The sequence below is a fragment of the Phyllopteryx taeniolatus genome, chromosome 9 (assembly GCF_024500385.1).
Source record: "Phyllopteryx taeniolatus isolate TA_2022b chromosome 9, UOR_Ptae_1.2, whole genome shotgun sequence".
Taxonomy (NCBI): domain Eukaryota; kingdom Metazoa; phylum Chordata; class Actinopteri; order Syngnathiformes; family Syngnathidae; genus Phyllopteryx; species Phyllopteryx taeniolatus.
Window position 1 is genome coordinate 24,876,017 of NC_084510.1, and position 18,521 is coordinate 24,894,537.

Below are 18,521 nucleotides of genomic sequence, written 5' to 3' on the forward strand. Positions count from 1 at the left end.
AATTGGCTTCAGGCCCTGAATTTTCAAAATAATTCCACCGTCCATTTTGGAGTGTTACGTTTTCTGTTACCGTTACGTAGTGCTGCTATATCGTTTCACGCCACAATACCTGTTTCTGCTCCTCTCCCAGGCCGTCCCACATGGACGCAACGATCTTGGACACGTCCCCGAACGTGGCGTTGGGATTCTGGCCCTTGATGGCCGCCTGGGTGTCCCTGAAGAAGAGCGCGTACGCGGACACGGGCTTGGTGGGCTCGTTGGGGTCCTTCTTCTTCTTCTTTTTCTGCGGTTTGGGCTTGGGCTTCATCATCTCGGACGATGGCCGTTTCTCCCCCGTCATCTGGGGAAAAAAAGTAAAAAACAAGCCCATTGAAAGTGCTGTTAAAAAAGAGCCTACTTATTCACTATGTTCTGAAGAACCCCAATACCAGTATGATGCAATAGCCGAATCCATTAAATCTTTTTCACCAAGTTAGAAAAAAAAAAAAGCGGGCATTTCTGGGCAAGAGGAATTTTAAATCACCTGCTGGATCTGCTCCAGCTTTGATGGTGGTCTCACAAGCGAAGTGGAGAGTGCAAATGGAATTACTTACCAATAGAGAGAGCGAAAGAGATGCTAATCATTTTTATTCACACACGCCGAGAAGGGGAAATATTCCGACATAGCCTGCTCTTCTAACATCGAATAGTGTTAAGAGTTCCGAAGCGCTCATTTGCATCTGGCCATGTATGTGAAGCTCAGTGTGTTCGCTGATGAAAACAAAGCAAATCCCCTCACGCGTGTTGGCCAATAGGCAATTTATGACAACAGTTTTACAATTTAGCATCCAAATGAATGCATGAATGAAAAAAAAAAAAAAAAAAAAAGCCTTCTATGTAGCCCTTTAATGCAATATGTCGATATGCAAAATACATTTCAAGTACTTCCTCTGGGTCCATTAATATATTATAACGTTTTGCATCATCCATCTATCCATTTTTCTTAGCTGGAGCCTATCCCAGCTTCCTTTTTGGGGAAAGAAGCGGGGTACAATCTGGACTGGTCGGCAATCAATCCACACACCATTCACATATGTGTATGGGAAAGTCTTCAATTAATCGAAGAAGCATGTGTTTGTGTTTGGGAGTATCGGAGAACATGCAAATTCAAACACGGATCTCCTAACTGTGAGGCAGAAGTGCCACACACTACTCTATTGTGCTGCTTGGAATTCCATTTTGTGTACAGAAATATTCATCTATATCTAACACACACCCACTTTTTTTTTGTTTTTTTTTTACATGCACACCATCATCAAACATCAATAGTGACACCAGGTTATCATTTTAGTAGCAAGGCACCCTCGCAGTAAAGAGTCAATGCTGTGATTTTTTTGCCGCATGCTTTGAATGGGAAAATGTAGCGCCATCTGGTGGGAAAAGAATACATCGAATTAAAATTGATTACAGTAGTTTATGTTAAGATAAATGTGGGATCCACAAATTGTTTTCAATGGGACTTCTTTTTATGTGGCTTTGCCGTTTTTGGCATATTTAAGGAACACTGATGATATTTCTAAAAATGTAAAAAAAAAAAAAAAATTCTCCCCTGGCGAATTTGATCTTTATTCATTTGACAAAATCCCAAATTGATAAAAACCCTGAATGGCACAAAAAGTCCCTACAATATCCTCAAGCTTGCTTCCGCGGGCCACGTCAGTACCTTTGAATGAGGATCGGTCTCCTCTTCCTGATTGGAGCTGGAGGGGGAGGGCGTGGCCGATTTGCTCCCGGGAGGCGAGGGGGACCCGTGGGGAAGAGCGCTCCGGCCCAGCTGAGGGTTCAGCTGGGACAGCGCGCTCATTGGGTTGGCCAGTATCGGAGGCGAGCGGTTAATCAGGGCGTGGTTACGGGCGGGGTCGTAACGAACGTCGTCTGGGTGGTGCTGCTGCTGGTGGTGGTGGTGGTGATGGTGTTGTTGTTGTTGTTGCTGTTGGTGGAGGTGGTGGTGGTGGTGCAAAGCCATCTCGTGCATCTGGGGTGAGAGAAGAAGACCAGCTTTACTACAGTATCATCTTCTCTGCAGCCCAAGAATATGCAAATGCCAATCAGCCAAATACGCAAAGAGACGAGGAAATGGCATTTGTCAATTTGAGAGAGGCTCGATAATGAATATGATAAAAGAATGTGAGTGTGCAGAGGGAAGAAACCCTCTTACTGTACGTGTGCCGCTCAACAGAGGCTGTGGGTGCTGTTGGCATTTTTTCTCTCCCATTGACCTTCATATAAGGACAAAGTACTAATCTGGGGATGAGGTCATTAATGTGGTCATTAGGCCTAATACAGTTTTTGAAGAGCGGAAAAGTGCAAATGTTGACACCTACACTAGAGGTGTAAAACTAGGCTAAACATGATGATTCAATATGTATCTTGGCTTTTATGCCTGTGAATATTCTCATTTATTCAGTTGATTGAAACTGGACTGTTTGGTCGTCTTAGGCCCGCCGCACAGTGAGCGACGAGGCCGAATGGTGTCAAGGTTTGATCATCAATTCCAGGATTCACTCTTAAGACCTTTCTTCTAGCTTATCCAGGAATTTCTACAGTTACTGTTTTATACAAAACAACAACAACAACAAAACATTTTAGGATAATTTCTTGATTAAAATGCATTCCAAAACTGAAACATTTGTGTTGGTGGTTGCTCGATTTGATTTCTGACTTTGCCTTGCTGTTCAAACTGATCAAACGTAGAGAGGTCGCTGAAATCAAAAGAGTCCGCATCAAAGCCCTTCTAATAGTCTCTAAATTTGTTCAGCACTGCATTTGATTAGTCATTAAAGTTTGAAAAAAATACAGACAAGCTGTATTCAGTGACTGATATAGATTAAAAACTTTTTTTATTACTCATGTTACATCAAGGTACTGTTCTTTCCTCACGTTCTGGTCAACAGAGCGAAGCACAATGGAGAATGTTCTTCAGTCTCCATTGTGCCTTCAAGGGTGCTCGCAGAAGACTCTCGCCGCGTCGTGCTCTTAGCGCTTTTAAAAGTCTCCGAATAATAAGCACATCAAAAGCGTTTCTCTGAGATGCGTCGAGACAGAACGTGAGAAGGATGCTTTTAATGCGGCCATAAATGGGGAAATGTTTGGCAATTTATTCGTTCAGAAAGTGATGAGGCAGCATTTGTTCCCCCTTTTTTTTTTTAAAACATTTATGAGTTAAATAATACATCACACATTAGCGCCAGAGCTGGAAAAGATCAAATCGAAAGGGCCGCAGCGTGTATGAGGTCTTGATAAATACGAGTAGAGGTTTAGATATGAAGGCTCTCTAATCATAATAGACCCCCAGCGGATTGCCTGAGTAAAAAAAAAACACAACAACAAAAAAAAATACACAACAAAGTGATGAGGCTCAAACTCATCATTTTCTGTGTTTGCCGCCATGAAAAAAAACATTCCTTTTTGCATTTTAGAATAACTTCCGATCATAATTCAAAACACTTTTTTTCAACATGGTGAAATAGCCTCACAAAAATAAGTGAATAAAAGAGTGAAGGGGGAGTAGGAAATAGAAACCCATTAATTTTCCATTTTCCACGGGCTTGCTCTTTATGGGTCCTCACAAGTCGAGAAACGTTGAAAAACCAATTAATCAAACACGAATGGCCTATCATAGCTGCCGTGCTTCGATTTCCATAGCAACAGCCTCCTGGCGCACACAAGAAAAAAATGGTCACCCTTTAGCGGGAGCCACCGTGTTTAATGTAAACAACAAGGAGATCGGCTACTTGTAATAGAATAAACCGGCGTTATATACACTGGAGCATAATTGTTCTTTTCATCGCTATCTTCATCAAGCACATTTGACGTCGGGTTACATTTGATTGGCTTCTTATTTTCTTCCACACAGAAAGCAGAACAAACACGTTCACTGTGCTGCTGCCGGTTTGTGAATCGCACATATATTTTTTCCCCCCCCCTCCTTCCGCCATCGTCATTCATACCGGTTCTCAAAGCTCACAGCATTCACAGTTTTTACATTCCAGCTGAGAGTCGTGCCCCACGGCTAATGAAGCGCTTAGTCGTCGTGAAAGTAAAAAAAGCAAGAATGCCGTGTGTGTGTGCGTGTGTGTCGCCAGCCCACGAGTCAAATACAGGTAGAGTAAGAAAGGAGAATGCAACAACTGCATGCAGCTGGACTTTCTCTTTAACCTTTACTGTAAACGTCACCTTTACAGATGCCATGTGTGCTGTGGTAAAGTTGAGAAAAAGTCTTTGATGCCCAGGGTGAAAGTGGCTATAGTAATGTTAATTGTGCAATTTCTGTGAAATTGCCTCTATTTGAGGTCCATGCGGCATTCAGTAGTACTTTCTCTTCGAGCTTCACCGTAAACATCAGCTTTACAGACGCCACATTTGCTGTGGTAAAGATGGGAAAGCCAAGCCAGGAAAAACTTGGGTTTGATGCCAAGATGAGCGAAGCCATCGACAAGAAAATGGCGTCTATCTCAGGTACGGCATTTTATTTATGAACCGAGCGATCATTTTATAACAATAATACATCGTATTTTTTGTCTTTTTTCCACAATTAATGACTTTTCATTAAAAATACAGCGCCACTTTTTTTTCTTAAAACCCAACTGTAAACTTCAGCTTTACAGATGCCACATCAGCTGTGTAGATGGTGTGCTGTGGTAAAGACGCGACAGCAAGTAGAAAAAGTTGGCTTTGCAGTGCGAGGCGGGGTTGGAGTAAAGGTCATTGTTGTAATAGCGAAATGTCATCAATTTGAATTCTATTAGGGCTTTATTTGGGGAATTTATTTGCACAAATCCATCATGACTGCTAAGCTAAGCAGCTGTAAAGACTATCAAAAGCCTGTGGCCTTTTCGAGAGAACTTACATTGCCGTGTCCATAGGATGCGTTCGCACAGTCGTTAAGGCATGAGGCTGAATGCATTCGGATAATTAGACACGTGGCAGCGTCAGTGCCAGCATTTGAGGCGCCGACAAGTGCTTTCAACACAAACGAGCATGGGCGGTAAATGTTAGATATAAGGTATTTCTTCAAATATTATTGAAGTTTGGCATTGCGAGGAAGTCCCCCCAAACATTTGCACTGGTGCATTTTTGCCGATAAGAAAGAAGCTAAGGTTTACTTCCAGTGTGAGAACACTGGAAACACTGACACCTCAAAGTCCCAACAACCTACCGGCAGGTCATGTACTCACGATAGATCTGATGGATAGTTAATTAAGTTCATGTTTCTACAGAAAACTTCCCGTCTTTATTTTGCAAACATGGCAAGCAGCCAGCAAGATTCCATTCGCTATATGCGCTCAGAAATATGATGTGATGGATATACTATGTTAAGTTCGAGGGTCAAACACACACATGCTCACAATAGGAGCCTTGTGGAACTCCCAATTGATCAACTCAACTCTGCTAGGCGAGTTGTTTGTTGCTTTTGGGTCTGTTGGGTCAGTGCCAATTTCGAAGACAGGACAGCAGTGGTCTGTGTTGGTGTCATACAGCATCATGAGTGATTACATTGAGTCAATGACTGACGAATCACTGTCACGGCGTGATTAACTGATTCAAAGAATCAGAATTGAATCACCTTTAAACGAAAGGTTCATTGAGCGGCAGCCATTTCAGGCCAGTCACAGATGACTGTACAAAGATTATGAAAGATTGAGACGGAGGTTGTCGGTTGCCATAGGTACTGTATGCTAATTCATAATGGCATGGTTTGATTTCTGAGTGAAGAGATGAGGGGGAACATTGAGTTAGAGGAATTTTTCGGTCAGCGCGCTCTCTGCTTTTAGCATGAATGACTCTCGGGCACTGAGATGATTTCCCTCTCAGCGGAAGCAAACATCCCACAATGAAGCTGGCCCCTGTCAGCAGTTCTTCTTTGAATACATTTCTATTGACATATAACAAATCAAAATCCACGAACAGCACTCTGCAAAGGCTTAAACTACTGTAAAGTCAGTGAGTGAATGGCTGGAGTAAGGAATGTAAGTTTAATTCAATGTAAAACAACGCCACACAACAAGTTAACATCTGTCAAATCTTTAAAATGTTAAACTGAAGCCAAATGTTCAATCTGGAGCAAATCTTGATTCAGTTTACACTCTACTACACTGAAACAGGTTAAAAATGTGTGGGGGGGAAAAAAAGAGAAAAACTTGTTTTTGATCCAAATAGTTTTCCACATAAATGTAATATAGAGATTTTAAAATGAGTTAATTTTAATTTGCAAAGATACAATCATTTGTATTTCCCTTTAGCTCACTTCAATGTTTGGATTTTTACCAAAAAGTGATCCCTGAGAGAATAGTTAGTCATTCAAAAAAAAATACAGGTTGATATACTGTAACAGAAAGACTTAACACAATCTAACCAACAGCAAGAAAAAGACATGATCCATCCCCCCAAAATAGCGAGCGAGGCGAGCCGTTCGGATATGGCGATGGCGAGCGTCCAGGCGCGGCTAAACTTGTGACGTAAAGGCAGAAACCGGGCGGTGAGCGTGCGTCTCCTCCTCCTCCGCCCGCCCGCCCGCCCGCCGCCGTCTTTACGCCTGTCGTGTTTGCATTCCTGCCTTGTACATCACAGTCAAATGGGAGTCAAATAACAAAAGGCTTTCCATTTATGTGCGGCACATTGGGGGCCCGAGATGGAATATCACAGAGGCATTGTTCCCTTTTGCTCTGCGCCCGACCTCACCTCCAATTGCCTGCACCATTTCATTTAGCTAAGGGGATTTGACCAGCAGCACTGAGATGAGATGGCAGGGTGCTACTCAGATACAAGGAGGACCGAGAGATTTAAAGCAAAGGCTAAAACACCTCACCTTGGCATGTCCTCGTGAACAGTAGCTTCTTCTCTTTATCCCCCCCCCCCCCGCCAACTTATTAGCGTCATAGATTTTTTTATTCATTATTAACTGGAGTCCCTACTCTCGTGCCTCAATCAATCATTTTATTCCACATTAAACTGTAAAATGGGAGCTGAAAATGAAGTCCATTAATGATAAAACTGCACATTATTCACTGTTTGGTCTGTTTTAATAAGCTCCATCCCATCCCGCGTATTTTCTTTAAAATACACAGCGAACATGTGACTACTCCCATGGATGTTTTGGTCAAAATACATACAACTGTAGGTAGTTTTACCAAAACATGATGGGAACATCCTTAGGAGAATACTTACTTACCTACAAATAACGGCTGCTATAACAGAAATAGATACAAAACAACGCCACAATCAAAACTTGGTTTCATTCAAAATAAACAGCTCATCTTGGCGCGTCCTGACGAGAAGTAGCGCCTTCTCGCCCTCCACAACTTGTTAGCACCATATATTTTTTATTCATTATTGACTGAAGTCCCTTCTGTTGTGCCTCAATCAATTATTGTTATTCCACATTAAAGCTAGCGATTAAGAATTGAGAATGAAAAACCTTTTGTGAAAACTGTCGATATGACCTGACCGTAGTACAATAATAATAGTAATATTAATAATGCACGCCACCTATATAGCGCTTCCAAGGTACTCAAAGACGCTTTACAATTGCACTTATTTATTTTGAGAATTCGTAAATAACACTTCAAAAAAGAAGCTTCAAGCTGTTTATTGCCACTCTCAGTTGAAGATTACTGTCAACCTGAAAATAAAACAAAAACAATTACATGTTACACAAAAGTCCACTTAGCATTATGCTAACAAACAACGCAATACGGCATGATGTGCTAACAGATAGCATCGGTGTCACTCACAATTATGAACTGAAGGGAAAAAAAAGCGGAAAAAAATTGTTTTTTTTAATCATCTCACTACTGGTGTATGTTTTTATAGTACAACATTATAGTGCTCTTTGTGTTTATATCATATCATATATCATATCTTAGGGCTCTACTGACTAGCTGAGCAGATAGGTCAAGGGTTAAAGTCTAAAATGAGAGCTTAAAACGAAGCTCATTAACAATAAAACTGCACCTTATTCACAGTTTGGAATATTTTAATAAGCTCCGTCCCATCCCGTGTTTGAAAAAAAAAAAAAAACAATCATGTGACTACACGCACACAAAGCGCGCACTCCGCCTCCTCCTGGCTGCTCGACTGGAGCCATCTTGTTTAGAGTGATGGCTCACTCGCGCAGGTTCACGGCCGCTATTGTAAAATCAGCCAGCGTTTAATTGAAACAAATGACTATAATAATAGAACATTATCCCTGCAGGCACCCAGCTGTGACAGCTTTAATTAGAGGCGCGCTCGGGAGCCATCCTTCAAAAAGCGCAGTAAACACGAGCCCGCAGGCTGAGAGGGGGGGGGGGGGGCAAGAGGGGGGAGTCCTTCGCAAGCCCCTCAAAGCTACTCGTCGTTCGCCCTGAGGGCACGGCGCGCTAACGACGGCAAGATGCCGCCGCCGCCTCCTCACCCGCCCTCTCCCCATCGTGTTTTTGCTTTATCAACCTCTGCACGCCCCGGGGGGGTCATTTACGCCGAATTAATGCACCAGCCGATTTATGAATCGTACGTTGGGAGCGAACGCTGCTTTCTATGTGACATCACGCAGATGCTGAGTCAAGAGAAGCATGGGAAGCAGATGTATGCTGGTAGCTTAATGGGAGGCCATTGGAAAGTAGAATTCATTGTTATGTGTTAGGGCATACAGTGTACGTAGCATTAAATATGATCCAGATATTAGCCAAGTGGACTTCCATTTACTTCCTTTACAGTCAACAGTAGGGGTGCGCGGTATATATGGTAGACTCTATCGACCAATCGCGATCATTCTTGTTGGTGACATCAGCGTATTTGCGTCCGTGTGAAAATGTCTTCAAGCGTGTCTGACAACGGCGGTGGAAGCAAAGTTCTGAACCTGCTAAAAACGACACGACCACGTCAAACATTCTCTCTGCTTTCCTATACTGCTCCGGAACTACAGAGGGAATGCTAGGCGCTAAGCTAACTTGCACCGAGTCAGTAAAACGTACTAATCAAAGCTAAATTTCTGACAAATACCGTTCTCACTAAACGAGGACAGCGAGTACCCAAACAGGAGACTATGGAGAAGCCATGCTAACTGCTAAACTAACGTGAAAGGCAGATTGGCAAAACATCGGAAGAAGTGGCTGAAAAGGCCAAGGGTTATAGCGCTGGCATGCACTGGACAGCCTGCCAACATGGACATATCCGATATTCATGATTTGGACAACGTTTTGGATTTGAATTTTAAATTAGCTTTCCAGATGTGGACAGCAGTTCAATTCAATAGTCACAAGCGAAACAATACAACACTTATTGTAGCCACGTTCACCTGCCATCACATCGCGTCATCCTGGCAGGCAAACAGAAATACCTCACAAACGAGCAAAATCTGGACTGAAAAGGCAATTTAGTCCAAGTATATCTCCAACTAGCCACACTGCTGAAATGGACCTTGACACAACATTACTCATAGCCAAAAAGATATTACGCCAACATTTTGTAGAAGACGGCTGGCTTTAAAGATGTGCCAGACACCCAAACACTGCTTTTTGTTTTGTTTTTTACAGCTATGGTAATGATGGTTGTTCCAGGGTTGTGTCTGTTGTGCTGTTTTTGCACAGGAGGCTGATGGTCACGGCTGCGATGAATGCCTTTTTTCATCCCGATGCAATGTTATGTTAGAATGAAAATTAATTATTTTCTGCGCCAAGCACAACTAGGAAAAAAAACAAAACTCTTTTGAAAGCCATTTGTTAGGATCACGCAAAACGACAACAACATTTTGGCACAAATTCGGATGTAAACATTTATACAGTTGAGTTTTATTTTATGTTTGGGCACGTGCTGCACTTCGGCCCTACTGTGATGTAACTGTGGGGCCAATTGACATAACCGCCCCCACACCATGTTTCTCTGCCCGTGACTTGACCAATTACGCTGCAGGAAGATCCTAATTTCAGCCATACGTAAATAGGTGTGTAAAGCAAGCTATAATTCTTGATCCTTGGGTTATTCAGATGAAATTATGTCAAAAAAGATGTTATTAACATACTTGGGATCGGTTTTAAATAGTGGAAATGCATGATTGATCAATCCGGTGACTGATTTGTCTCCAGGTTGATGTATCCAACCATCCTAGTTGTGAAAAAAAAACACACACACTCAGGGCTACGTGACAACAAGGCAGGTAGTAATGTCATGATGTCCCCCTCAGCGCCATCCTCCATGATGCTCATTACAGCTTATGTCAGAACCTCCTTAGCTTTTATATTTTTCCCCTCTCTCCCTCCCTTCCTTTCTTCTTCTCGTTGGTGTCTATGCCCCCTCCCCTCACCCCCAAATCCCTCCCCCCGGCCCGAGCGTGGCTCGGCGCTCACCTCGCAAAAAAAGCGGGGCGCGCCTCCCAGAGAGAATCGCATGTCCCGTCTGACATGACAGTTGCGAGGAAGACGCCCCAGACCTGACAGGCAGACGGCAAAAAAAAAAAGAAAAAAAGATGCTCGGCTAATGAGGCTCCTCACTGCCGTGTCAAAGGCGCTTTGAGTTTGATGCCCCTCCATCACCGCTCAGATGTAATACAATACAATAAAAGTAAGCATAGATGCAGAAATAATGAAGAGGAAAAACAAGAAAGAGGAGAGAAAAGTGCATCTCGAGCAGAGGTGTCAAATATATGGCCCGTGGGCCATAACCAAACTGGCCGGCGGGGAGGATTTTTGTAACATGTAAAACTTGGCGAACACATTAAGAGCATTTTTTTCTGTAAAAGTAACTGTTGTTGCTAATTGTCTGCACTGGAGTTTGCACTGACATCACGTTATTTCGCCGGTGAATTTCTTTTTTTTTTTTTCTTTTTTGCCTGGACACCAGTTTCGTAACAGGACACAAAACAAAGTCTCAAGGACCCATTCATGACGTTGAACAGAAAGTCGCACATTTTTCTTTCAATTTCATGCAAATTCCAGGGCTCGTATTTTTTTCAAACTCCAACTAAGGAATTCGCCCAAATTGAGCCCCGATCACAAGAAAGTAAGTGTCCAAGGCGACGTTACCTTGCAACGTTAGATCAATTTGCGAATGCGCCGCGAAGGGCTAATGGCTACTCCCAGCTTTTATTTCCTCTTGGATTTGGGAGTCACAATTGATGGTGCCCTACCATTTCCGCCTCGCAACAACAGGTTCTCTCCCTGCTGTGTTGGACAGGAATTAGGAGGATCTCTCAAAAAGGTTCATCTTGGTTACATAAATCATGTTGCACCTAGGCGCACACTGAAGGCGGCCTAGAGATGGCGGCCTGGTGGCACAGTAGAGGCTAGTAGAAGCTTGTAGCAGAGGTAGCGGGGTGCTCGTTACTGAGTGAGATGACTTGGGCCGGCTATTCACTGCCACCGGGGGCAGAATATTCCCGTTGATGAAAGTGGAATGAGGCGATAGGCCACAGTGCAATATGGACACGATTTCATGGCGTGATAACACCCAGCAGGGGCCCTTGGCGGGCTCCAATATGAGACGCCTTATCTCCGCCATGTATCTGCTTCATAATGCCGGCGATCTGCCGCGGCCGCATCTGTTTCTTCTTCACTTGAGTGCCGCCATTGATCACATCTGCGGCACGGAATGAAGATGGCGATGACGACGTCGACGTGCAGAAACAACAACAACAGGTGTGCAGCGGCTCATCTTTCACACTGTTGTTTTTGAAATGTGATGTGATGAATTATCGAAATTGAACATTTTCTCCCGTGGAGATTTTCCGCGATGGCCCAGATAAGAAACTTTATTGCAAGCGGTGTTTTTGAGTGGTGCTTCCACATATTGAAGACCGTGTTTGTACATAGATCAAAATTACACCTGTGATGTGAATGAAATGCAATTTAAAAGCTGGGTTTCCGCGTGATTTAATACGGCCTCTTTAGAATTTCTGATTAAAAAGGAAGAAATGAAGTCAGGGCCCATATCCTCTGATTGCCTTAAGACATTAATTGACTTTTATAACACAAAAAAAGATGAGCCACCAACCTAAGCGGCAATAAATATCCCTTTAAAATGATGAGAATGGAAAATAACGGCTATTTCTTAATGTACAACTACAGTTTCATATCACACTGCCGGGAAGAAGAAGAAAAAAAATATAAGCCACTTTCTCCTGGGAGATGAGAAAAGAATTGAATTCTTCCTTATCGGTCATCTATTTTTCCACAGAATGCTATTACTCGCTGCCTGCCGTCGCTAGGCAACAGGACATATTAATAGGAGCCTTTTATTAGCCAGGCTTTACCAGCGCAGTACTAAAATGAGGAAGTGGAAAACATGAATGCGTTACATAAATTCAGGGAACCTTTCTTGGTTTGTACAATCTCAGTGTTTGGCCACTGATGCTTCATTTACGGAGGAGGGGCATGGAAAAAAGGAACGCAATATTTAGGATTTTCTATAAATATGAACAGAAATAAATATGATATAGTAAGGGGATATACAGTATATCATAATATATCATATATGATATAACACAATAAAGTAAATAATAATATATCAGTAGATATATAAATATACATTCATATAAAATGTATATCTCATCTAAAATCATCTCAAATCAAAAACTCTGATCTAATCAAATAATTTAGTAATATACTATAATGTAAATCATATACTAAATCATATATATAATACAAAAATAATATAAATAATATTCTAATAATAGAAATCTAATAATAATATTATGTACTATAAAATAATACAATACTGTAATACATTGTAATGCAATATGATACAATAATAATAATAATTCAATACATAACTATAATTCATTGTAATACATAATATAATGGAACATAATATCAACAACAACAATAACAGTTATAGTGATAATAATATAATAATATATATAATATATGATATGATTATGATAAAATAACAAAATAATGAAATAAACAAACAAATAAATAAATAAAATGACTTTTACTATTACTACTGCTACTGCTACAAATAATAATCCATCCATCTATCCATCCATCCATCCATCCATTTTCTGAGCCGCTTCTCCTCACAAGCGTCGCGGGAGTGCTGGAGCCTATCCCAGCTATCATCGGGCAGGAGGCGGGGTACACCCTGAACTGGTCGCCAGCCAATCGCAGGGCACACATAAACGAACAACCATTTGCACTCACATTCACACCTTGGGCCAATTTGGAGCCTCAATTAACCTACCATGCATGTTTTGGGGATGTGGGAGGAAACCGGAGGGCCCGGAGAAAACCCACGCAGGCACGGGGAGAACATGCAAACTCCACACAGGCGGCGCCGGGGACTGAACCCCGGTCCTCAGAACTTTGAGGCAGACGCTCTAACAAGTTGTCCGCCGTGCCGCCAATAATAATCATAATATGAAAAATATTCATAAATATAGATGACTGTTTTCCGGGAACGGTGGCTTTGGTTACTGCGAGCGAGCAGCCAACATTGGAATCACGAGTAGAGTTCCACTCTGTCGCCGAAGCTCATTGAACTGGAGAGAAAACCAGACGTACGTACGCCATCATTTTTTTCTGCATGCTCTCTAATCCCCGACACCAAATGACTTCAAAGAAGCTTTTTTTTTTCTTTTCTCATCTGAAAAGGGGGAAAGAAGATTCAAAGAGGAGAAAGTTCGTCAAGTGATATCGTACTTTGAAATGGGAAACGTCACATGCGATTCTCTCTTTTGCGTCATCATTTGATCTTAAATCCACCATGTTTCTTGTTTGTGGAAACATTGATAGTGAAGGGGAAACGCTTTCAAACACACCTCTGCTCTTTTTTTAAACTCATTAATTCACATCAGCTTGTCTGTGACAAGTTCACTTGACATGAACTCATATTTCATTCAAGCCGGCTCAGCTGAGCCGCCAACACCTGCCAGGAGCACTGCTTCACTGCTCACCAGGAAAAACAAAGCCATTGTGGAGACGAAAAAAAGAAAAGAAAGGAAATGCACAGGGCAAGTGAACGCAGCAATCATATTAATCGGGATTAATATGACCAGTGACCTCCGCCGGCAATGAACAATTTCTCACGTTCAAACAAGGCATTTGGAAAAGCTGTTTATTTAAAAGAGGCATAGTATGCCTTTTTTTTCTTTCTGTAAATGAAAACAGTTCCCAGGTATCTTGGTAAGCTGTCTATAAACCTTTGCAAAATACACAAGGATCAAGACCAACAGCGAGACCGATGGCAAGTCTGGCTTTTGTTACCGTGACCAGGCTTGCAGCAAGAGTGGCTTCCACATGCAGGAGGAGAGCCCAAAGTGTGTAAGGCAACAAAAGTGAGCGTTCATAAAGACAATACAATCATTTTCACTTGTGGAGGCAGCACATCATTCACTCCACCGTATGTGTTCAAAAACCGTGTTGACAACTTCACCAAGCAGTCCAGTACATGCAGCTTATCAGACGCTAATGCTGTGAGCTAACCCTGATCTGTGCATCCCCAAAAATTCAATTGCAGCTCTGCTTACCTTTCGACTTTGTTACGATAGCAGGGATGTCGTACACATGGCAGATGCGGGTTGCATGCAAGCATGATAGTGTCTCTGCAGAACGGTGTTTCAGAGAGTGCAGTCCAGTGGCCAGACACCAGCTGGCGCTTGAAAGTGGCTCCAGATCTTCATCCAGCCTAGCAACCAAGCCGTGGGCAGAGAAACTCTTTGGGGGCGGTTATTATGTAAATTAGCGACGCAGTTATGTAAAAGTGGGGGAGTGCAAAATGTTTTAAGAAAAAAGAAAGAATACAAAAGATTGACCTTGTTTAATTTCAGACAGGTTGGCAGGCGCGCTAGTGGTTTTCGAGTTTATGAACTGTGTGCGATGAACTCGTTACACAAGAATACGTGGTCACGCGGGAGATGAGGGAACGTTCCGTTACCACTGTACTTCATGTTCTTCATTTGATTCCTTGTTTTCAAATCCTCACTTGTCTTGGTTTTACATTAAAACAGCAACAAAAAGTGCAGGGAGTTCCCAGTGTCAGCAGCATCTCTTATAAATTGAACAAAACTTTTCATAGTTCCCTGAAGTTTACCCAGTTTTAAATATGATCTCTTATCGACTGACGGATTTTTTAGTTGTTGTTTTTTTTAAAGGCAAATCCCTCAAAATGATTAACTGCCGATATTTGGCGCAGCTGATAATCAGTCTATCCATATTCAAATATTAATAAAGGTATACAAAGGCATACAAATAAAACGGGATGGCAACCGTGAGCTCGACGGCAGCGCGTGGACCGCTTCCGCTAATATGGGGCAAGCTATGCGCGGACGTCTCCCGGTATGATTATACATTCATCGTCCGCTCCGTATTCCAACGAGTACACTTGACGAGAGCTAATATCTCACGCGCCATTGCGCAAAAGAGGCCGAGGTCGTTTACATTTCAACTGCGTCGTTCGCAGTAACGCTTAATAGAAAATGAAGCGCTCCCGTTCAAATAAATGCTGGCCGGCTAGCACAATTGTGAGGTTTACGGGCAAAAAAGTATACAGTATGGGTCGTGTTCTTTTCTGGTTGTTGTTGTCGAAGACCGCAATAACGGACAAAAACAAAACAAAACAAAACAAAACACAACCACAAAAAAAAGGCCACTCAGCGAGTCCGGCAGAGATGAGCAACTCTGCCTGGCTGCATTGATAAGATCAGTGCAACCTGAGCACAGCTATTAAATGTCTAATGTGTTTTGGAATCTGGAGATGCAATAACAGTGGGTCATGGACGGAGAGACCCCATCAAGCGCAGCGGAGCGTCAAGGAGAAGAAGGAGCTCGTACGGAGACCACGTATCAGCTTCTAGCCCCCAAAATATGAAATAAGATTCATTATTCACAAAATTAAGGCATTTATTGTTTTTTTTGTCAGCAGAGGAGAGACGACAGTGACGACGATGCTGTATGATCAATGTTCAATCTTCCTCTCAAACTTGGAGAACATGCTTCACATTAGTTTACTGGGCAATTTAGCGTCGCCCATCTGTCTCGGATATGGGCTTCCGATTTAGCTCTAACGCTAATGTTACAGTTCTGATTTATGTGCGGTGTTCGTACAAATTTGGCTGCATCGCCTACCTCAAATATAGACTACTAAGGCATGATTTACACTGCAGTTCCAAGTAGCCAATTCCAATTGAATGCTTATCTGATTTGGAAACATTTGAAGTGAGACATATTCCATATGGCTGTGTTAACACTGACAGAACACCGAGAACAACTCGCGTGCGCCGATGCAAAACATAAATAGCTCATAAGACTTTAATTAAGAGTTGATATCAAGCCATTTTCCATAGTTTTCTTGACGATAACCAGAATCCCTGGGAATACAAAGCTTGCATTGACACGATATATCTGATCTGTGCGTTTACCATGCGCTCTGATTGACAGATATGTGATACATATCGGCTTCTTCTCCATATTTGGAAGATATCCGATTCCATCCGTTTACCATTAATGCATATCCCAATTGTAAAATTTTGAGAGCAAGACAATCCGATTGTGTCTTGAACCAGGGAGCGTAAATCCAGCCAAGGAAAACTCAATCTAAACTCTGTTTCGTTCCGCAAACTAAACATGCGCTGCCTCTTGTGTATCTAATAACTCCCTGAATGTTTACCTATTGCCACAATAGGTATCCACTCATTTCTCCACAAAATTATCCCATTTACTTGATGCTTTTATGCGAGCACTTGCGACGAAATACTCTCATCGCCCTTGTACATGAACCCTACCGCGCTCGATGTTATTTCACTCAAGTGAATTACCTCTAAAATACACAATGATGAAATCCACGTATGCTCATTTAGAATAAGAGTCACCTCTTTTCAATTTCTTCGTTTTTTTTTTTCTTCCCCACTCTTCCATCTCCACTCTCTCCATCCAAGTCTATTGCACTCTTCTTTTCATTGCCCAGCTCACGTATTGAATCTGCCTGATGAAAACAGATCTCACTGCAGCACCACAATAGAATGGCTGATGCAGGAAAGATGAACCCTAATGGATTTTTTTTTTTTTTTTTTTTCAACGTGCTCAAGATTGAATATAAGCCCCTGACCTCCAGATGTAGTGGATCCATTTCAACAGCAGAGATATTGTTTATGATGCACACACACACACACACACACACACACCGACACATGCAGGGCCAAAGCACTGCATCCACCTCCGCAGAATGAAATTAACACATCTTAGAGAGACCAAAATTAAGAATTAACCCTTTTTTACTGTTCATCGAGATATTCGTAACGACGGCTTCGTGTGTTTGAACTGCGGAGTTTGCTTAATTACTCCGTTCGACAGAGTGTGTCAAGGTGAGGCGGCGATTTAATAGCAATTCCTTCTCCGCACAAATGAACCTTGCTCCGCTACGCTTTGGTAGCTTCGCCAGGCAGCAGACTATTTGATTTAGACCTTTCTGATTTTCAGCAGCGGAGCTTGAAAGAGCAAAAAAAAAAAAAAAAAAAGAAATGTGTGCGCTGAGGAAACATCGAGAAGGTATTTAAAATATTGAAATTGCTGTCAGCTATACCTTCCTTTCATTTGGATTAATCCACCTCTAAAAATGCAAAACAAATGATGGTTATCAACGGATATTAGACCGGCAAATTTGCATATGCAGTAAACATATTGAAATTAAATCCATGACACTGCTACCAAATCGGGTATTGCATCGATACACAGCCATGATTTGCCCACACACAATGACCAAAACTGAAACTACTTGCAAGTATTTATGGTTCAAATTTGGTAGCAATTGGACAAAAAATCCCGGTGTCTTTCCAGCCGTAGCTTCTTGAAACTTATAATAGACATGCCCACCAAATTCCATGTTCCGATGTGAAACTGGCTTTGGGGGGCTGAATTTCGAACAAAATCTCCACAAGGAGTTTGTCTTTTAAACGACTCCTGGAACTGTTTAAAATGACCCTAAAATGTTGGCTTCATACTAAAATGGAAGACTTCCTGTTTCTTTTTAGGCATGGCTTCATGAGACTTTTGGGAAAAATACTCATTCAAGACGAGACTACCAAATGTCATGTCTTGAAGTGAAAGTGGTTGCGATTGGCTGGCAACCAGTTCGGGGTGTACCCCGCCTCTTGCCCGATGATAGCTGGGATAGGCTCCAGCACACCCGCGACCTTAGTGAGGAGCAGCGGTTCAGAAAATGGATGGAAGTGAAAGTGGTTTCAGGGGCAAAAGGATGCCTGGAAATGGCCAAAATGACCTTATAATGATCATTTCAAACCAAACTGGGAGACTTCCCGCATCTTTTTAAGGTATGACTTCTTGCGACTTTTTTGTGTATCTACTCTTGATAGACGTCTCCTAAACTTTATGTTGTTAAGTGAATCTGGCTTGGAGGGCAGAAATTTGGAGTGACATTATTGGACTTTTGTTTTTTTTTGATTCGGTGTCATCAAGCTTGGCTTCCACGCTCCAACCAGATGCTATGACGATAATTCTCGTTCTTCCCAATCTAGCATTGACCATCTGTCTACTATGCATGTTTCAAATGTAGCA

The 18,521-nt window shown here is 42.2% G+C and overlaps 1 protein-coding gene across 3 annotated transcripts in view; it reads right to left on the bottom strand.

The window, feature by feature from the left end:
* The window catches only part of tox2 (TOX high mobility group box family member 2), a 103,565-nt gene that overhangs the window by 17,908 nt on the left and 67,136 nt on the right, over window positions 1-18,521 (bottom strand). For 2 of the 3 annotated variants that reach the window (XM_061784931.1, XM_061784932.1), the window contains exons 5-6: window positions 1,703-2,014; window positions 110-340 (exon numbers count right to left, since the gene is read on the bottom strand). In XM_061784931.1, coding sequence (XP_061640915.1) covers window positions 110-340; window positions 1,703-2,014 — 543 coding nt within the window. The remainder of the gene's footprint in view (window positions 1-109; window positions 341-1,702; window positions 2,015-18,521) is intronic. The other variant, XM_061784933.1, reaches the window with a different exon arrangement.